At 42.8% G+C, this 22,834-nt stretch overlaps 1 protein-coding gene across 1 annotated transcript in view; it reads left to right on the forward strand.

Moving 5' to 3' along the window:
- The window catches only part of UNC5D (unc-5 netrin receptor D), a 490,550-nt gene that overhangs the window by 269,006 nt on the left and 198,710 nt on the right, over window positions 1-22,834 (forward strand). Inside the window, exon 5 of the mRNA XM_018564580.1 lies at window positions 11,802-11,982. Coding sequence (XP_018420082.1) covers window positions 11,802-11,982 — 181 coding nt within the window. The remainder of the gene's footprint in view (window positions 1-11,801; window positions 11,983-22,834) is intronic.

Here is a 22,834-nt window from a genome sequence, read left to right on the forward strand (position 1 = left end):
ATCTAATTATTGCATAAAAGAGCTTCTGAAGTTAATTTAATGCTAATAAAACCAACCTCACTTGAAGCAGCAGTTGGAAATAAAGTAAAGGGTGGGGGAGGAGGTTTGGGAAGGTTAAAAGTAGTTTTCCGGAGTGCCTTCTTGCTGTAGGATGGCACAGTCTTTTATTTATAGCCTGATGAGCTCCAGTTCTTAATACCCATAGGGGGGATCTTTCAACTGGGGTAATTACAAAATGATTAACCTCTGAGGTACTGGACTATTACACATACTGTATGTAGAATACAGTCACCCTTTGGCTCAGGTGGATGATTGCAAAAGTACAGTCTATAACCATTTCTTTCTTTAGATGGCAACTCTATAGCTGGCACTGTTCAACTATTCAGGCATAAACTGCCACCCCATTCTGGGCAATGTGTGTTCATATAAACATATGCACAAATATACACACACATCAATAAAAACACGTAAAAGGGAACTATAGGGTAACTTTTTTATTCCATAGTTCTCTTTAGGGTCACGGGAGGACATATACTAACCTCCTCCTGTGACCCAAAGCTCAGTATATAGCGGGCTATTGCCTGCTATATACTGCCTATCTACAGGCAGAGCCAGCTATGCCCGCCCCCTCCCCCAGTTCATCCCTCCAGTCAGCACTGGAGGATCGGAGAGGGAAGGGGGGAATCCCTGTGGGGACCGGTGCTACATACAGCTGACACATACAGCTCCGTGCTACATGCACGGCCGTATCGGGCAGCTCGCAGGAAGGACAGGTGCTGTATGCGGCCGTACGCTGCCCTACTCTCACCCGCCCTGCACGTTCGTGCGGGTGTCCGTACTCGTACGCTGACAGGATGGATCCTGTCTGCGTCTGAGCCAGGACACCCGCAAATGTACGGACCTGCAATTGGGGTGAGCGTAGGGCGGCGTGCTGCCTCATACTCCCATAGAGAAGGACAGGAGCTGCGTACTAATCACATGCAGCACCTGTCCTTCCCGGGAGCTGCTCGATACGGCCATGCACGCAGCACAGAGCTGTACGTGCCGGCCGTTTCTCGTGTGAATGAGGCCTAAATCTCCCCAAATAAGCCTATAAGTATTAATATACTGTATAAGTATATATGATATAGCAAATATTCTGCCTGAAGACGCATGGTAATATAGGCCCATTAACATTCACTCTTTCATGATTTTGGTTGCACCTTCATTGCTGCACACTGAAAATCCATGTGGAAAATCCTAAAAGATCCTTAAAACAGTCAAAAGTAATCATATAAAAGTCAATGACTTTGCCATCTCATTATATTAGTGCAGGGTCCTGCCCCATGTTGTCCTAAGCAGTCAATTCTGCCATTTATGCTTGAGGGCTGTGTTTGTGCCGATATGGCTGCACCTTTGTAATGCTTTTGGAGAGTGGACCATAATTACAGAACAGTGACCCCCTGACCACTGCAAAGCAAAATGGAAGGGGGAGTAAGATTGAAATTGCTACAAACATATATTTACAGCTATAAAATCATGTTAACTTTTTTATACTTATACCATTTACATGAACCACAACATGCATCAATGCAGCTAGAAGATCTGCCCTACATTTAAACTTCCCTAATTTTTAGATAAGAAGTATTTAGTCACATTCATCTATAGTGATGAAATGTCTGTTACTGTATAGGCAGAGTTCCAGCCAAAAAGCATAAGAATAAAATTAATTAAGTAATTCATTAAATGATAAAATAACAAAAGCAGTTTTTGCTGCAATAATTAGCTTCAATCCAGAGATTTACCCTGCATAACTTATTTCTCCTCTGTGTGATGGCCAGCATCCTCCAATCAACCCCCTCTGAGCCCAGGTTGACCTGGACCCACCCCTGCCTGTGACTGGACAGTGAAAGGAGAAGCAGAACATTGATGAGCTCATCTCTCTACTCTCTCTTCCTATCAGAATGCATGTTGTCAGCACATGAACTGATTGGCCCCTTGTGCTGCTTATTCCTCTCACACTCCAGCTCTGCTGCACAGCAACTGCTATAGACTGATATCAGGTCACATTCAGATACTTACACTGCTTGTATTTAAAAAATACATTTATTGATGTATGAATGTTTTAATTATTTTACCTTTCAAAAGACATGTCTACCTAAAAAAAAGGCTGCATTGAGATAGTGAAGTTGTTACCATACAGACCTCCGTGACAGAGATGACATTGGTGTCTGTAAGCAAGGAAAGTGTTAATGTCTGGTCCTGTCTGTGCTATGACCCCTTTCTTTAAACACTTCCCATTCATTTCTGAGTCTTTACTCTTTATCTCTATGCGACAGAGTGAATCGTGGGACATTAGCTTTATGCCTGCAGAATATTAAGCTAATATTAAGCTGTCACAAATCAAACATTATAGCCAAGTTGCAAAGCTTTTAAATGAGAAAGGGAGAGATGTGACTCATCCGTTTATGGCAATGTATAAAAGCTGTTCATCTTTCAGCACTGCAAGGGTCAACACCTTATAATTAATTTATACTGGCATTGCAGAGATAGCAATGGAACGAGATATAATGAGCACTTACTGCTGATGGAAGACACCACGACTCATTTATTAAAAAAAGAAAAAAAACTATTGCAAGAAAAAGTGGAGACGCGCATAGCTTAAGATACCTGGATTGTGATAGAGGAGGTTAGTCAGGCAAAGCTCATTGCACGTTGATAGCATCACATTTGCCGCAATGATGTAGTTGAGTAGCACCCAGTATTAGTGCATAAGATGGGCACCTAAGAAATAGTAGGATGTGTACACAAGAGGAGCACCTAAAGCATAGTGGGAACTGCACACAAGAGGCGCACCTAAGGCATAGTGGGGACTGCACACAAGAGGAGAACCTAAGGCATAGTGGGGACTGCACACAAGAAGAGAACCTAAGGCATTGTGGGGACTGCACACAAGAGGAGAACCTAAGGCATAGTGGGGACTGCACACAAGAGGAGCACCTAAGGCATAGTGGGAACTGCACACAAGAGGAGCACCTAAGGCATAGTGGGAACTGCACACAAGAGGAGAACCTAAGGCATAGTGGGGACTGCACACAAGAAGAGAACCTAAGGCATTGTGGGGACTGCACACAAGAGGAGAACCTAAGGCATAGTGGGAACTGCACACAAGTGGAGCACCTAAGGCATAGTGGGGACTGCACACAAGAGGAGCACCTAAGGCATAGTGGGAACTGTACACAAGAGGAGCACCTAAGGCATAGTGGGGACTGCACACAAGAGGAGCACCTAAGACATAGTGGGAACTGCACACAAGAGGAGCACCTAAAGCTGGCCATACACATATAGATTTTCTGCAGATTGTCTATGGTCAGATGGAAAAAGTGCAACAAATTCCTCCATCTATGCTAAACTGTGTGGATGGAGGAATCTCCATTTGGCCAAGCTTCAGTATCTTGCTAGTCTGCTCCGCGGGGGCCAACTAGCAAGATACTGAAGCTTGGCCCAGTGGGAGATTCTTCCATCCACACATTTTAATGTAGATGGGGGAACCTGTTGCACTTTTTCCATCTGACTATAGAAAATATGCACACAATCTATAGGTGTATGACCAGCGTTAGGCATAGTGGGATCTGCACACAGGTGGGGCACCTAAGACATAGTAGAATCTGCACACAAAAGGAGCACCTGATAAATAATTGGATCAGCACCTAAGGCATAGTAGGATCTGCGCACAAGAGGAGCTCCTACAGCATAGTGGAATCTGCACACAACTGGAGCACCTAAGGCATAGCGAGATCTGCACACATGATGGTAATCCCCATATTTTGTTGTACAAAAATGTGTCCACACATTTGACCCACATGCAGGCAAGTGAGTGTTTTTGATTCAAACAGTCTCAGGTACATTGGTGTGGTGATATTCTTCTTTGCAGTCTGCACCCCTTTTGTTAGGAACCTTGCTACATGATTATTGCTGTGAAAATGAAATCCAGTTTGTTTAATTGGTGGCAGCATGATGTCTACACTGAACGTGCAGGAATATCTTTGCTTGTAGACTTCACTAATGAAGAACATGCAGAGAAAATGACTACATCTCATGCTATAGCAGGGGTAGTCAATCTTGACACTGAAACTACAAATGCCATTATGCCTCTCAGAGTCATGTCTGTGGCTATCAGTCCTGCAATGCTACATGGGATTTGTAGTCCCACAACAGCTAGTGTGCCAAGGGTGTCTGAGCCTGAACGCAGTGTTTGAGTCCCTGGTAGTCCCTGTACCTCTTTCTTTTAAATATTTTTTTAAGAGACTCTGCTATTTTTTAAAAATGGGAGAGAGAATGAATGCAGCCAGAATTAAGTGTTGATACATAGGGACATCTCTGCATACCTGCAGCAGGTCTTTTTCCTTTAATATGCTCACATACAAGACATTTCTGAGCAGGTAAAACGCTGACTCTTCTTCTGGGTACATGCATTTAGTACCTCCTGGCAACTCTCTAATTTCTTTTTTGAGAATGACAGTGTAATGTCAAAAGACACCTTTTGCTACTTCTACTTTCTTTCCTAAAAATAAAAACATTTGTGTCAGCGCAGTAACTCCAAATAGACTTGGGTGAAGCAGTACTACAATAGCAGTGCTCAGAGTCATTGGGGAAACTAAACATTCTGTCACCCAGGGCAAGGGCTCATAGTTGCCCCCCCCCAGGGAGAAATTCCCCATCCACACACCAAGTGGCACGCTTTCTAAAGTGGCACCCCAGACCCCCCTCCCCTCCAGCTCCACTCAAGCCTAAGGGGAGTTGCTGTGCCAACACAGGAGAAGATTTTGGCAATGAGGCAGTAAACCTAGGAAACGCCCGCTGTCATTAGGAAGAGTAAAGTAGGTACTTACCTGGAGAGGGCTCTATTTTAGATTATGTTAGGAGGCTAGCAAGAGTGGGATTGTCTTTAGTAATGATGTAGTTGTACTTTAAAATGTGTTTACAGATGGAAAAATAGAAAGTAATGGGAGTATTGAAGAACTTGCCTTTCTTGGGGAAAACTCTACTCCAAAACTTCCTTAGGTGCCGGTCACATGACCAGTCCCAGGCTTTTAGTCACATGATAATCTTATTAAACAGGGAATTGGACAGTCTAAATATTGATCCTTCCATCCAGCAGGGATTATGTGAACAAATACTTGGATGTTTGACAAAATGACACTCTAGATGGATACCAAAACATTGTTTCCTACAAGAAATGTAACTATTGGAGCCCTTCATTTTTAAAACATTAAGTCTTTATTAAAGTTTAAAACTTTACAGAAATGATAATAATAATAATTAAAAAAAGAAATGCAGGAAAAAAAACCAATGGTACATCTGAATAACAGGGGCATATACCTATTGTACCATTGGATCACTTCTTTAATGTTTGAATTATCAGTCCCAGCAACAATATAAGTATAGCTTTGAATTATTGTATTTGAATATGGGTTTCTTTAATGAAAACCTAACTATTAATGTTGCTGCCCTTGTTGTTTTCTGCTGCTCTTGGTGTAAGATCCTGGGGTTTGCATGTCACCAGGAGACCTTCACATGTATGAAATATTTCCTGTGTCAGGTGTTATTTTAGCAATGTACAAAAATGTAATATACTGAAAGTTGTAGCACCTTAAAATACACTATATGAGAGCAATATAGAGTCTACCATTTCTTACCTGCTTAGGAAAGTTATAGTTGCTTGGCTTTCATACTTTTTTGTTAAGCAATTAAAAGCTCAAGAAAAGCCAGACTGACTGATTACCATTTAGTGTCTTAGAAAGTATTGAAGCCAAAGGATCATCATAATGGAGCATTTTAGAAGGACAGATGAACAATGGCTGCCTCCATATTTCCTTCTTGACAGGGGTGTTCCTTATATTCTATAAGGAACACCAAAGTTTTTGTATGATGGCGTATTTCTGCTTCAGGCAGCAGGAACACCGGGTCTTGTTTGCATAGCATGTTCAGGTTGTGCCACTTCTTTATACTCATGGACATCTTTGTAAATAGTTGTGAGGTTTTTGTAAAAAAAAATGAGCATTTACAGTGCTGGGACATCCATACAATATCTTTAATTTCAATTGAAACTTAACTGTGTGGTTCATTGATCAAGCACCAGCACAGGTCTGGGCACCTGCCCAATCACTTTTGTGAAAGGGATAGAAAGGAATTGGTCCTTTTAGTGCTTTGACATACCTGCAATTCTGGACCGGTCTAAAGTTTGAACATTGTTTATGTGTTTATTCATACACTTTTATCATTCTTCAACATGTGTGAAGCAATATTACAGAATTCTGCACCCTCAAGGCATCATTTAAAAAATGTGGCAAGACTTTGGGGAAAAGGAACAGGTCCTTACACTGCTGTGGCATGCATGACATACCAGGGAGACCTGCTGTTTCAACGGATGACTATCAAGCTGTTCATTATTTATTACATTAATTATTTTTGTTTATTCAGCTGAGAAGTTATTGTTTCCCAGTACTTGAAATATTTTGCTGACAGACATACATGCATATTCATAAGGTACAAGTATGCATGTAAGTGTATTCTTTCATGTGTTGGGAAACTCCCTATACACCATTATAGACTTGCAACTAGTACCATGAGACTGAGGAGCAGGGTACAGCAGGACTGGCTGTTTGCCACTCAGTTTCCATAGACTTAGGCAGGAGCATGTCTAGCATATTTGACACCTGTAGGACTCTATATGAAAACAAATATTTTCAATAATAATGATGAAATAAGGATAATGCCAAGAAAGGATACACAGACATTGCAGCAGTTAGGAGTATGTAATGGATAGCAAAGTTTGCAGACACAGAGGTCAGAAGTATGTAATGTATAGGTTATCTCACAGAGTGCAGAAGTTGTAATGTATGTATGCTTGCAAAGTGCAACTGTCAGAATTATTTTATGCACAGCACAGCTCACAAAGTACATTGGTCAGGAGTATGTCCGGAATATGTGAAGCGTGTTTGGTGTATGGCACCCTTTCATTGGTGGTCTGTATAATGCATTCTACATTGGTGGTCACAGGTGAAGTGCTTCCTTACGTTGGTGGTAATAGGTGAAGCGCTTCCTTACATCGGTGGTCAGCATAGTGCCCCTTTAGATTAGTGCTCAAGCGGTGAAGTGCCCACTTACACTCAGGGCTGGATTTCCCACAAGGCCAACCGAGGCCCGGCCTTTGGGCAGCAGGGAGTAGAGGGGCAGCAGGGGTGTGGAATTCCTATATCCTGATGCCCGGGACATGCAGTTCTGGGTGCTGGGTGGGTAGTTGTCTTCTACATTTATCCCTGCTTTGGGCAAGCAGAATTAAATTTACAGCGGGGAAGCCGCCGCTTGTTTTGTACAAGTGATTTTGGCAATGTCGCCGAGGTCACTTGTATGCAGCCTGCATATAGGGGGGCGCTTTGAGGAACCTGGCATTGGGGCAGCAGATAGAGTAAATCCGGCCCTGCTTACACTGTTGGTAAGTTGTGAATTACCCTCTTACATTAGCGGTCAGGAAAACCATTGGTGTCAGTGATTATCTACCTGAGACAGGAGAACCTCCGCTGCTTCTCTGGCTCCGCTGAGTGTTGTTGGTGCCAGAACTGTGCAGGCACTGTCGTGTGGGAGATCAATCTGCCTAGGACTGCCAGCACAATAGTTGGGTGATGCTAAAGCCAAGCCTCTACAGACAGTGCATCCCTTTATGCACCTAAGGTGTACGACTCTCACAGTCTCACCCTTAGTATACCACTGGGTCATTTCAACATAAATGTACCATCATTAAAGTGCCATTACTGGCAGTTTGTTTCCCCCTCCTAATGCTGCTGTAAGAACTTACCTTATGTGATGCCTCTTGATCCGAACAGCATCTTCCTTCCACTCGTTTTCCAAAGTCCCTCCAGCGCCGGTCTCTGATCCACCGCAGTCCCCTTGAGTCCCATGGTGTCTGTCCAACGTGCGCGCTCCTGGCTGCCTAGCTGCATCCATCCAGCTTCATCGTTGCTCTCCTCCTCTCCCCCCCCAATGATCTGGACTGCGCTTGCGCTCGCCCACTCTTTTTTCTTCACAGCGTTCAGGAGTCAGGAGAGAGCAGACACTGGTTAGGTTGATTTTTTTTGTCAAGCCGAGCAGTGCTTGCAGGGCCACCCATAGCTCAAATTTTGGTCGATTCAGCAGGAAATTGAAAACTAAACTTTGAGCCATATATGTCAATCTATTGCTCATTTACATTCTTGCTTTTACAGTAAGTTTAAAAGACTTTGCAGCAAAGAACCATTTGAAAGTAGAAACCTTACTTGTCTTTTAATTTTTTAGCTCACTGTGCACACTGACATAACCACTACAAAGTCATGAGCGCCAAGACCCACTGGAGCAACACAGTATACTGGGCAGCAGAGCTGTCAGTTATGGTTCTGCTTCATGAATCCTCCACTGTCCGTTGTCAAGTCCACAGCTTATGCTGCCTCAATGAATTATGGGGTATCTTTTCACTCTGCGTAAATCGCATAGGACATGTTTTGAAATTAGCATTTAGACCACTTTGTAAATATCTAAAATCTAAGAGGGGTCGGCTGAATTATATCAGCATACATCAGAAATGCACTGTGAGTTTTACTACCTGTAAGCCTACACTTATCAAATGCATCCCTTTTCTTTTTATGAGGAAGAAAATGCAAATGTGAAGATGTGGTTTTATATTGATCTAGTCTATTTGGATATTTTCTAAAGTGTTTGTCAAGGTGTCTCAGCTGCTTGAACCTACTGGAGTTGATTAGGGACGGAGAATGTTTAATTCACTCAGTGAAACGAGTAATAGCTGTGTTCACTTTCAATGCCCAAGTACTGTATGTGCAAAAAGAAAAAAAAAGATGTTCTGTTCTTATTTACATTAGAATTTAAAAGGTTGGAAGGCAACCAAGTCACCGCTGGGAGAGGGGACAGGGGAAGCTAAGACTTGAATGAGTGTTAATTACCTCACAGTGCCTGCAGCTACAGAGGTCAGTGAGCGCTTGAGTTAAAGTTCAGTTACAACTAGTTAAGAATGTGTGGCTATCTTGGCCACATATCCATTTTAACAAACCTCCTAACAGTTTGAGCTGAGAAAGAGGAACCTTTTAGCGCAAAGTATGTAGCCAAAGAAAACCTTCCTATCAGCCACCCCCACCCCCTTGGTATGGACCATAAGGAATTATGGAGGCCTATATATCAGACCAAAAGAGGGACAGCTGCGGAGGAAAGAGGGACATGCTGTAGGTATTTGGCTCTAAAAAGAGGAGCATTCCTTCCAAATGAGGGACAGTCAGATCTACATTTTAGGAATTAACGCTCTTTATTTCACAAGGCAGATTTCAAAACCCATCCAGAAGTTGAGAAATCAACTGCTTAGATTAATGATACAATGTAGACAAGAGGGCACAGTTAGTAAAGAGGAGATGTAAACTCCAGCTGAGAAAATTGTTCTTTAACGTAAGAGCTCTGATTAGGTTAGGTTTTAGCAGGCACTTTAGACACATAAAAAACATTAGATGTTTTTTTCTAAACTATAAAATGTTAATGGAAAATTTGAGAAAATACATACTAGTATGTTATCTAGTTAACGATTTGGGGTCAAGATGGACCTTTCCTTAGAAGGGTAAATAAGCACATGATTTATAGATTTTTTTTATAATTTCTTGATAAGCTAGGATCAAGGGGGGGGGGGCAAGAGTTAGAACTAGGGGCCAAATGTAATTTTAACAATATCAAATAACAGAGATGTGCATCGTTGGTTACCCTAACTAACTATGTGACTATGGAGCTGTGTAACTGTACATACAGTAAAACACTCTAGTAGACAAAACCTGTATTTGTCTGGCACTAGAAGACTTCACACTTTCATGATGCTGCTAGATGATGTGAAAAGTAGGTCAGAGTGTTGTGAGAACTGTTAACATTGATGACAGCTATAAAAAAGGAGCATTACATCTTATTCCTACGAAATGCGCTATAAAACAATGTACAACACACAATCATTAAAATCATAAACTGCTCAATACCTGACCTGGTGTTGACTAGCTGTGTGCCCTGTGTGCCATAATCATTAATTCAGAGGAATGGATCTTAGACGGAGCATAATGTTTTGAGAAGAATAAAAGACAACCAGTTTCCTGTAAGTAGGTCCACTGACTGGTCCATTCACACTGGAATTCATTTTAAAATATAAAACCAACAGCCGGACAATTTTATAGAGTGATTTTTGGAGGAAGAAGGTATCAGGGGACAAAGATGTGACATCATGGTCTTGAATTTGATTGAATTAAGTTGATGTGTTAATGGTTCTGTGATAAGAGAGTGCATGGGACCATCAATAAATCTCTCCTTTATACTTGCCAAGCAAAATCACAAAAGGCTCAGTTCACTAGGCTATAATGATCCTTATTTAATATGAAGATTATTTTCAGCAAAGATTGCTAAAAATATAAGTCACATAGCATAGCAATTGTTATGACAATATGTATAGGGAAAATTGATTATCCCTACTGAATCACACTGTGAAGCTTCTATTATGAAATTTAGCATGTGGAACATGTGATAAATTGTGCTTTATATGTAAGTCTGCATTTATATAGTACACAAATATCTAGTGGAAACATATATATGTCAGGGTTAACTAGAATTCATGTAAACCACGTAGGTCTAATGGGTTGAACAAGAGTGTAAGCATGGCCCCTCCCTTTTAGATTGTAAGCCCTCACAGGCAGGGCCCTCCGTTCCTTCCATCTTGTTTTGAATTGTATTGTAATGTCTTTCTTATATTGTAAAGCGTTGCGTAAACTGTTGGCACTATATAAATCCTGTATAATAATAATAATAAACATAAAATCATAAACATGTTTTTTGACGTTGGTTTAATGAACAGATGACCTTTTTTCTTGATATGAGGGACCTTGGTTTAATGAGCAATAGGTTCAACGTCAAGACAGCTGTCCTATAACCTTGAGGTTGCCTTTTCAAGACAAGAAGACATATCTAATGATCCTGGCCCAATTAAATATGATTACAGGTGTCATTATTATCTGACTTTTGGAGATAATTTAAGGTTACACATATGGTTCTACTGTTGAAAACCCTATAAAAGGGGCCTGCAAGCCCATATAATATGAACGTGCCTGAGTTGCTGCATGTTTCTAGCTGGCCAGCTAGTGTGGTTGAGTGGTTGCTAATCAATGGAACAATTGGGGAGATTTCCCCCTCCAGAAAATAACACATGCTTCACTGCTTTGCGAATTGGGTCCATGGAGTGTCACCACTTAAGTGTTTAATGAGGGGTGGAGTAATTCTTGAACTATGAGAAGTCGGAAAGAAACATCATCACATTTAAAAGAGAAGAGAAAATGTATTTAATGAAAAGGATATTTACTAAACAAACATAATTTATCTCAGAAGAAATGCATTCTATCTAAATTGAAGGGTGTTAGTGTGCCTACCGGGGCAGACATACCATTTGTGCAGACTCTGCAGCTGCACGTGGGCCCTTTGGGACCTAGGGGACCCATTAATTCGAGATATGGCTCAGTTGGGAGCTTAAAGTCATTACAATGCCATGTAGACCCAGACCTGGCTCACATCTATCTACTTGTCAAACAATACATAGTGAATAAGTGTGTTTCCTTAGCCAATAGCTGAACAATGTCAGAAGAAGGGTGACTACATATCAAGAATAACATGATTTACATAGTAAAATATTATGTGTTTTTCTTCATGCATGTGATGAAATGCATCTGCACATGTGAAGTTCTGAAAACATTTTTCCTCTATTTCAGGTTGAGTGGCTAAAGAATGAAGAGCCAATCGACTCCCTGCAGGATGAAAATATTGACACCAGGGCGGATCACAACCTGATCATACGACATGCACGGCTCTCCGACTCGGGAAACTACACGTGTATGGCTACCAATATTGTGGCTAAGAGACGGAGTGCGTCAGCCACTGTGGTGGTGTATGGTGAGTTTAGGAAGTGTGTTACAGTTTTCTGCCACCTTGAAATGGTATTTCATAAGGTCTAACTGGTTACTTTGAAGCAGCTTACACACAGCCAGATTTTGTTTACCACTTTATGTCAGCTAAGTTTGCCAACAACTCAACCTGGAGTTGGGCCACAAAATGTATTAAAGGGATAGAAGCCGGGGGGGCGCATGCGCGCGGCGAGACAAGATGGCCGCGGCTTAACCTCGCTCTGCACCCCGCCGAGACCGTAACGGACATACCGTACACATCGCGGTAGCTGACACCCTAAAAACATCCGCAGTGAGTACCGGATACTGAGCGGCACCTACCCATGTCGGTGTCGGGCTCCCACTCGCGGCTCCGGTCCCGCTCCGTCAAGAAGGCCCTGGCGCACGCAACCTCCAAGATGGCGCCCAAAGAAACAGGGCGACGTTCCTCCCGAGCCCCATCTCCAACATGCTCTGCCAGTGATGCTGCGGACAGAGACAGTAGAGCCAGCTCTCCCTCGCCAGACAGGTGCACAGCATCTCAGGATGACCTGCTCAGGCGCATAGATAGAATGCGCCAGAAAGCATTACAGACCACCTCTAAACAGATCACCGACAAGGTGACACGGGAAATCCGGGAGCTGGGAAAACGCACGGCAGACCTGGAGGCCCGCATGGATGTAACCACTGCCACCATGGATTATCATGATAAGGAACTGGAGCAGCTCCGGGACGACAATTCCCAACTGATGTTAAAACTGGAGGATCAAGAAAACAGATCCCGCAGATCCAATCTAAGAATTCGCGGTATCCCTGAGACGATCATAGATCTACAGGCAACGATAACCGCTTTACTGCAGGAACTGACGCCATCTATTCCAGTGGAACGCCTGGAATTCCAGAGGATTCACAGAGCGCTGACGAAACGACAGAAAGATGGCCCCCCCAGGGACATTATCGCAAAATGTATTTACTTTAGAACAAGGGAAGCCATCCTACAGGCGGCACGCAAGTCCCCCTCTCTCTCCTTTCAGGGCCACGACTACCAGGTCTTCGCTGATCTAGCACCATCTACCATTGCGAAACGTCGTGCCCTGAAACCGGCCCTGACAGTGCTGCAACGTCATGGCATCCTTTACCACTGGGGGTTTCCATTCCGCTTAATGTTCATCTACAAAAACACTCCTTACCAATGCACCACCCTTTCGGAGGCCACAGCGCTACTGGAGGATGTTGGCCTCACCGAGGATGCCCCCCCTGATCCGCCAGTTACACCTAGACGCTGCACTGACTCGGACCGCCTCTGGTTACCAGGACATCCGCCACAACGTCCAAACTCGCCGGCAGGAGCCCCCCTGCGCTGAGGTCCTCTCCCTCGTCTGGCTGACCGGCCTCCAAGATGGACGGCGTGTTTCTGGGACTGACTTTTGATTGCTCAAGGCTTACGATATCTTAGCCATGCGATTTATTCCCGGATTGCCGATATCGGAATGTCATTGCTTAATATGCCTGTTTCAGTTGTCCCTATTTTCTCCCTTTCCCAATGATAAGACACATTTTTTTTGTTGTTTTTCATTTATATATATGCACAGAGATGTCCCCTCCTTGCCGGCATTGTGGAATGGGATCGGGATCCCGCTGCTAGCGGACCGATGAGGTACCCACACTTTGCAGAGCTTGCCTGGGGGTGGAGCACCACCATCATACTGAAAGTATCATATGCTTATTCTCAGGGATGAAACGAGGCATTATTCATAGTGTGTCTCACTCTAAACGCCATTTAAGTTTTAGTCAGCTCTATGTTTTCTTTTTTGCTTGGTACTGTCCTGTGAGTCTCGGCGGGGCAGTCACTGCACCCCCGCATTCACCAGAAGGTTGATTCCAGCGAACCTTTTGGATCTTATACTGCCCGAGAGCGTTGTCAGCCGGAGTTTGACGGCTCAACGCACCCGGTCAGGGTACTATTTGGTTTCCCTTTCCCTCCCTTCCCCCTTCCTTCCCCGCCCACACCTGGTTCAGCACTATTGAGTTCTATTACAGGGAATTGGGGTACGCCCTAGTGTTTACAGGTTACGTTGCCATTGACTCTGCTGCTACCTGTGCCTAGCCATGCCACCTCTGAGGTTTTTATCCCTCAACGTTAAGGGATTCAACTCTCCCAACAAACGGACGCTGGCATTTAAACAGTTTTGTTCGCATAAATACGATGTTGTTTGTAAAAAAAATCTTGATTGAAAAAAGGGATAGAAGCCCTGAGTTATGACGACAACCTTCAGCAATTAAACTTATTCACTTTAGAAAAGAGGTGATTACGAGGAGACCTTATTGCAGTCTTCAAAGTCATCAATCGGTATCACAATATTTGGAACAAACTGTTCTATCAGAAAACTGTATTGAGAACATGGGGACACAACAGGAGGTTGGAGGAAAGGGGGTTCGATCTCAGAAATCGTAGGGTGGGTTTTACTGTGAGAGTAGTGAAATTGTGAATTTCCCTCCACAGGCGGCATTCTCAACCGAGAGCATTGATGAATTAAAGAAACTTCTTGATGAGGTTCTTATTTAACTGGATATACAAAAATATGGGCAGTGTTAGAGTAAAAAAAAAACAGAGTGTGAGGAGCTACTAAACCAGGGCATTCCAAACACGTAGACCCTCAAATTGCAAAGCTGTTGGTGAGTATTGATTATCTCATATCATATCTGAAAATCTGAATACTTTATGTCAAGCATAAAGTCACAAAAGGGTTTTACAATACACGTTACAATCCCATCATACAATCTCCTTTTGTCCCATTCACTGTGTTTATTATTTTGTAAATCAGATATTTGTTATTGAAAGTTTTTATATTTGTTACAGAAACAAAGTGTCTCAAAACATGCAAGCAAATAGGTCATTTAAACCAAAGCAAAAATAAAGATAAACTTTAAATAAAACAGAAAAAACACAATAGCAGGTAAATGAACCGATATTAGAGACCACAGCATATGACCACTGCCATGTCATACATCCAAACACATAAGATGACCTGTCAAAGTGTGCAGGATGGCACTAAAGTCAGCATAGTAAACATGTGTAGCCTCTCTATTTATTGTACACCTTATCGCCATACATAAAAAATACTATGGACTGTTATGCAGCTGAAAGTGGACTAACCATGTACATAGAATTAGAAACGTACCAGCCTTACCGGCTAGCCTTTCCCATAAGTCATAGTATTCATAAAGGTTACCTCTATGTTGAAAAGACATTATACTGTGTACTTTGAGGATCTGTTTCACTGTATATAAATATATATGGATTGCTTAGGTAGGTCATCACATTAACGTGTTGATAAATCTAAAGAGTACTGTACAGCCAGATTGCTACATGTGCGGAAAGCTTATAGGCTCTGACAATGTGGACCACTATTCCACAAACTTAAGCAGTTAGTCACATTTTTTAAGTTGGCTCCACTGGGCATGCTCCATACCTCATACTCTTCTCTATTCTTGGGTATGCAACGTGTCGGGTGTTCCTTGTCTGGATCAAGAACAGGAAGCAGTAACACTTTCCCTTACCATAAATGCTATTAGGACCTCTTTGAGGCTGATTTACTGAAGGATAGACATGTGCGTTTCGTTTCGTTCCGAATCGAAATTCAGACGAATTTTCGGACATTCGGATGTATCCGAATTCCGAATTACAGACATAACGAATGCAAACAAATCTGAATTTCCATTTCCGAAATTCGGTAGCGGTAGTTCGAACGTTCGTTTTCGTTTCTTATTTGTTTCGTTCGTTGGAGCAAAGTGACATTAGAGAAGGAGAAAAATATTTTTTCCCCCTCAAATGTCACTTTGCTGCAAACGAACGAACAAAACGAATAAGAAACGAATAAGAACAGAAAACGAAACGAATGTTCGAACTACCGCTACCGAATTTCGTCCGAATCCGAATTCCGAATTGACTTTCACACCTGAATCCCGAAAAATGAAATAACACAAATCCGAATTTAAAACGAAACGAAACGAAACAAATTTTTTGGCAGTGCACATGTCTACTGAAGGAGTAATGACTTTTAGCTTTGCATACTGAATGGTAACTGAGCTGAAAAAAAATAAGATATGCTTGCTGGAGCATGGTCACTTTACACTGTAAATTTTAACCTGACTTGCATAAGGTGAAACTATGTGAAAATACACTTTGTAAAGAATACCTAACCATGTTCAAGTAAAATAAAACTGAATTTGTGCTTTCCCGAAATTGGTCAGCAGAGGTTCACCTCTTTCACTAAGCTAAGTGAAAATTTACATTGCACAGTGAAAATATATTTGGTCACAAAGTGAATTTTTACTCAGCTTAGTAAATGATATAAAGCTTTGCTGACTTCAATCAATACAAGTCATCTAATCAGATCACTTGTATCAAATAGAGCAGCGGTGATTGTGTCCCAGGTGCCCCGCCATGGTTTTCGGGGTCCCCCACTCCTCTGGGGGACCCGTGACCATGGCATAGGAGCTCACCATAGAGCCGGTAGAGCAGACTAAGAACGTCCGTTCTTCATCTGCTCTGTGTGATCACTGAGACAGGCGGTGCTGTAATCACAGCGCCACCTGTCTCAGCTGTCACTAACTGCAGCGGTCACATAACCCCTGCGTCCTATGGTCGGGTGCGTCTTATGGAGCGCAAATACGGTAATTGGATATTCTTTACAAAGTGAATTTTTGTTTAGCTTCACCTCATTCATTAAATCAGGTGATAATTCACAGCTACTTTAGTAAATCAACCCCATAGTGTGAAGCATGCCATAGTAAGAGATGCCGTTTAAGAATGAAGATATATTAATTAAATATGTAAACCCAATCGCCTTTTAGTCTTAGAATTTGGAATAATAATTTATATTATGAGAAAATTATTAATAATATATTACAGAGAACACTCGTCATCTCATGACCCGGCCAATCAGAAATTAGGGCGTTGCGTCATTACACGGCGCCCGGCTTCCTGATTGGCCGGCTAGTACCGGAATAAAATTAGCGGTACTCGTACTCGGTACCAAAATACCGGTATCGGTGCATCCCTAATATACCATTTTTGTGAGGTAAATGCCTGGGTGCTCATCCACAAGGAAATATCAATACAAATCCAAAATAGGTATAGAGGTGTTCTACTGTTATTTATTGTCAACATTGGTAATAAAATGGTGATGCTTTGACTTATCTCCACACCAAGACCCATGAGTGCCTCTATACCGATTTTGGATTTCATGTATACATACAGTATGTGTGGTGTGTGTCTGTGTGCTCCTCAATAGGGGTCAGGGACAGATATAAAGAGACAGGCAAAAGTTACTTAATCTTCTCAAACCTATTCCAACCTATATTCCTGGAGTTTTTGTTTTTTTTTAAAGCTGGACACACATAATTTCTTCGTATTTTATCACCCCTGTTATTTACTTCTTTCTTGTAAGAAAGCTCTTGAAAAAGTGAATCGACTATGAAAATTGTCAATATTATATGCTAATAAATTGAGTACATGCATAAAAGAAAATTCCACTTGTTCAGTCGCCCACACACACGGCTATTCAGCTATTTTAAATAGTAGGCAATCAAAGTTTTCACACCAAAACAATCATTCTAAAGTGATCTTTTCAATATGGATCTTTCAGTTGAGACCTCTTGAGTGCTACACACATCTCAAATTAGATCACAGTGAAAACAACTGCATTACAAAGAGAACTCATGTATGTGCTGAACCTTCAATAGTAACCTGCCATGATGGAAATATGAAAGCTGACCTTGCTGATCTTTTTCTGCAAATGCAAGCTGCTTCAGTGCCTCTGGCTTCAATACTTCCTGACTTTCTGCTCTGGAACAAACATGCAGCACATAGTTGGTAGTATTGATCTGCACTCTTATATCCCTTAGTCCCCGTTCACACCAAGGCATTTTGTCGCTCATAGGTACAAAATAACAAAATGCTCATGACATAGAACCCCCTTCACTTGCCTTGTGTGTGACAAAATGCTCAAGACAAGGAATCCTATTCTTTTCTATGGCCCCTGCTTGCACCTGAGCATTTTGCTGCAAGCAGAAAAATGGCTGTTGCTGGAAAAAGTACATGAGCTACTTTTTGGCAGATTACAGCCCTTTTTGGTTCCATAGACTTCAATGGGAAACTTTGTGTGACAAAACACATGACAAAATGCTCGGGTGTGAACAGGGGCCATCGAAATATGCGGGATTCCGTGACTTAAGCGTTTTTTTTGCTCTTAGCTTTAAGCAACAAAATGCCTAGGTGTGAACGGAGTCTTAGGGGGTCTATTCACAAAGCTGTTGAAGGCAGCCGTGTGAATAACCGGCCCGAAGTGAAGTGAGCCAAACGCTGTTCGGCTATTAACTTCAGGCTTGCACGACTAATTTTAGCCGTACACTGACTGAAATCATCTATACATCGGCTTGCTGCCGCTGGCTTCGGGTCAGCAAAACATGCTCAGCATGTTCGGCCGACCAGAAGTGCAAAAGGACTTTGACTCAGCTGATCCAACATCTGGATCGGCTGAGCCAAACATCTGGCAGGCTACTCGCTGCTGTTCGGCCTATTCTCGAGTGGCATTCGGCTCGGCTATTCTGCTCGGTACCACTGTGGTACCGAGCAGAATAGAAAAACTGTAAAAAAAAAAAAAGTAGAAAAAAATGTAGAAAACAATTGGGCAGAGCTAACAGTGACAGCTAGCTCTGCCTAACTTGCCTAACTGTTTTCTATTGGCCGGGACCAGCTGTTATTACAATGAGAGCTTGTCAAAGCTGGCGGTGATTTCAAAGCCGGCTCCATTAAGCACTTATCGTAATGACAGATGAGATCAGTAAATTTAGGTGAGACGGGATATCTCACCTAAATTTACTGATCTGATCTGTCATTACGATAAGTATCTGAAATTATCAAGTCAAATTGATTAGTACGATAAGTCAAATATGATAAGTACGCTGCATCAGAAGAAATCAATAGTGAGTTTATGACTTTAGTAAAACATGCCCAAAGGGAAGAAGCTGGGATGGTCACCAGGAGAGGCCAGGACATTCATTCATAGCAGAGGATGGGGTTTTCATTCACAGAAGAGGCTAAGCCATTCATAATAGCACAATATGTGGGATGTTAGTTCATGGTAGAGGCTGGGACATTCGCTAGGAGAGGCTGAGGCATTCATTTAAAGTAGACGCTGTTCTGTCATTACGATGAGAGCTTAGCAGAGATGGCTTTGATATCATCGCCGGCTCCGACAAGCTCTCATGACAGTTCAGCGTCCCCTGATCACTAGGTAACCAGCGGACGCTGAACTGTCATTACACACTGAGAACTTGGCAGTGCCGCCGTGTTCTCAGTGTAATGACAGATCAGCGTCCCTGGTTACCTAGTTACGCTGATCTGTCTCTGCATGCAAGTGGCCGGAGCCACCCGTTTGCCAGCTTTGGCTGTCACCTCGGCTCGGTCGAGCCGAAGCATATGCCTTGGGCTCGACTGAGCCACTCAGCCAACTTCGAGAGCTGTACGGGCTATAGTGAATAGCAACAGTAAAACCAAAGGGGTCCTTGGGCCGAAGCTAGCCGAAGGATCGGCCGAAGCTACGGCTAGATCCTTCGGCAGCTTTGTGAATGGACTCCTTAATGTCTCCAACAGTGAGGTCTTGTTGAAAAGCTGCTGCAGACATGACTCTTAACAATGATGATGGTGCTGGACACAGGGCTGATCCCTTCTTGTTTTATTGGAAAACAACAGCAACATAGAAACAGGAAATTGTGTCATAGGCATGTAGTTGTGCTGGATGGAACAATACATTGTACACATAATGCTACCAACTAGTGGCAGTACTTCTAATCACAATATAAAATATATGAGTAGTTGCTGCTATGTCTGTACCAACAGCATGCTAACAGGTCTCCTTGATATTAGTTAACCGTTCTCACCCATTTTGGAGTCTCATGCCATCTTCTAGAGTCATGTTTGTTGTGTTCCTGGATATTGCCACTCCTCCTGCTACATTTCTATGTTATAAATGGAAAATATAACAGAAAGACAGGAGCCGATTGTAATTGCTGCAGCATATTGTATGTGCAGGTTTCGGAACCTAATACATACTCACTGGCATCTCTTACACACAAGAAACCAGTATGATTACCCATCAATTACCAAAATCTGAAACACCAGGTTTGGAATGTTCGATATCTCTTTATGTCATGTTTGTCCTTATGAATCCGAAATATGAATAATGAACCAAATCAAATTTTGTATGCTTCCTTTATCCAATAAACGTATCCAATATCCCTGAACTGTACACGAAAACAGCGAGGGACTGACCACAACCAGGGGCAACAGGGAGAAGACCAGAGCTACAGAGTCTGCCAGATCAAGAAATAAGGGAAGTACTAAGCTGGCCATATACTATGTGAATTTCGGCCGGTTCTTCATGAGCCAGACAAAACTTGCACAGTGGGTGCCGCTGTCGGAACCCTTCCGGCCTGCATTCCTGTATCAGCTGATCGAATTAGCCATTTGGAAAATCTTCAAATGAACAGTGCTTTGCAGCCAATCAAAATACAAAGGGGAATTGATCCATCAGTGCTTGTAAGCATTGATGGAAGAATCTGTTCTTTTTTTACACGTAGAACAAAAAACAGAACAATGTATGGTCAGCTTATTCTACTCCCCTACAAAAACAAGCATTTAACCCTTGCAGTATGGGGGAGCCCCACAGCAGTGGAATTTTTTCTTTAAATACCTTGAGTCCATCGCTTTATCCCCTTGTGTGGATATTAACCTTTGCAACCTCCCTATGTTGAAATGTACCAAAGCTCATATCCCAGAGCCATGATTTACTAATTTGCAAATAGACGGATTAATTTTCATTATCAAACATTCCAGCTGATGAATCAGACTCTTTATGATTAATCAGAAGCTTTGTTGGTTGTTGTAATATTCATTGGCCATGTGTTTTTGCAGTACCCCTTTAATATAATCATTGCTGTCAGCAAACTGCTGAGACTTGTGGGCAGGGAATTAGCTGCTGAACACGAACTTCACTTACTGTTATTCTATTAATTACTACAATTACCAGAATGTTATGCATGATGCCTGCTTGTAATAGAAACCAGCGTGTGGTGGAGAGATCCAAAAATACATGAACCACAATTCCATATGATCAATATTATTTACACTATATATGACTGGGCAAAGCCTTGGGGGACTTCATCCACTGCGTACAATGCCTTCTCACCTTTCTGCAGTTACAAAGGCCAGCTGTGTCTACAACATGCTGTGTACCAGCAGAACAGAGAGCAAGCATGGTGTTTGAGTCACTATATGTTCCCGCAGCTAGTAGAGCAATCCTGTGGTGTCTGCCTCATGTGTATGTCATTCTTCACGCATACATTTTTGACAGCCCTAGATTTAAAGGAGATTGACATCTAGACTCATTTAGACTACCAATAAACCTAAAATATAAATACCCTCACATAAAATGACATTTATAAAAGGTGAATTTGAACATTCCAATACCAGCGCAGAAATTCAGATATGAGGAAGTGTATATGACTAAACATTAAATCAGACCTTAACTCTAAAATAATACTTTAACCCATTGAAACCATACATCGCTACGCTATTAGATTTTTTTTTCTGTTTGTTTACATTTAAAATAATCTAGCCCTGTCCATTGCCACTATTCCCACCTAGGTGAGAATGAATTGTCCTGTTCCTGCAGCCTCCTGTGATATCTCAGGAGGCTTTAGGAGTAGGGACACATAGCGACCCGTGGGTGGACCTACGCACGTTCTTGGGGGCTGACTGCCTGAACCCGGAAGAGGTAACCAGCTCCCGATGACTGAGGAGGAGAAGATTAGCTCCCTTGGACCTGAGCTGTATCACCTGAACTGTGTATGCCTGTTGGGCAATGCTTGATTTGCTGGGCAGGTGAATTAAGAACAAGGCTTCAGGAAAGGTAAGAGGGGTCAAAAAGAAGATCCTCTTTAACTAAAATGTAGTGCAACAGGGTCAGAAGTCTTAGCAAATCTGAATAGCTGACTCACAGCCCGGGTTTGCTGGAAGCAGCAGTTTCCGTTTGATGACCACCATTGAAAGTAGGAAGCTGACCACCGAGCGCCAATTTATAAGGGGGCCCTGACCGCCGGACACCAATATATAAGGGAGCCCTGACCGCAGGACACCAATATATAAGGGAGCCCTGACCGCCGGACACCAATATATAAGGGAGCACTGACCACTGTGTACCAACATTTATGGGGAAACACAGTACTTACCACCAACATTTCATAGGGCAATCACTGCTGACCACAAATATTTAAGGGGCGTTCTTCACTAACCATCAACATAAGGGGACACTTACTCCTGACCACTGCATTCCGCAGCCTGTAATGTTTATTACAAAGTCATGACAGCTGCACCATATATGATATGGTTACATAGTACTGACTCCTACACTATATACACTATGGGGTCTATTCACGAAGCAGCCGAAGGATCTAGCCATAGCTTCGGCTGATCCTTTGGCTAGCTTCGGCGCCAGGACCCCTTCGGTTCAGTAGAACCGAGGGGCTGCTTTATGGGCTATTCGCTAAGTCGGCATATGCTTCGGCTCGACTGAGCCGGGGTGAAAGCCGAAGCTGGACGAGCGGCCCAGCCATTGACTGGACGAGCGGCCCGGCCATTGGCCGGCCGACAGCCTGCTTCTGACAGCTGGGCGGAGCCAGCCGTGATCTTACGGCTGGCTCTGGCCACTTGCAGAGAGATCAGCATCCCTGGTTACCAGCTAACCAGGGGCACTGATCTCCAGACGTCCAGACATCCCATTTTTTATGAGTTTTTT

Source organism: Nanorana parkeri, unplaced genomic scaffold, assembly GCF_000935625.1.
Source record: "Nanorana parkeri isolate BGI_ZX_2015 unplaced genomic scaffold, ASM93562v1 scaffold762, whole genome shotgun sequence".
Classification (NCBI taxonomy): Eukaryota; Metazoa; Chordata; class Amphibia; order Anura; family Dicroglossidae; genus Nanorana; species Nanorana parkeri.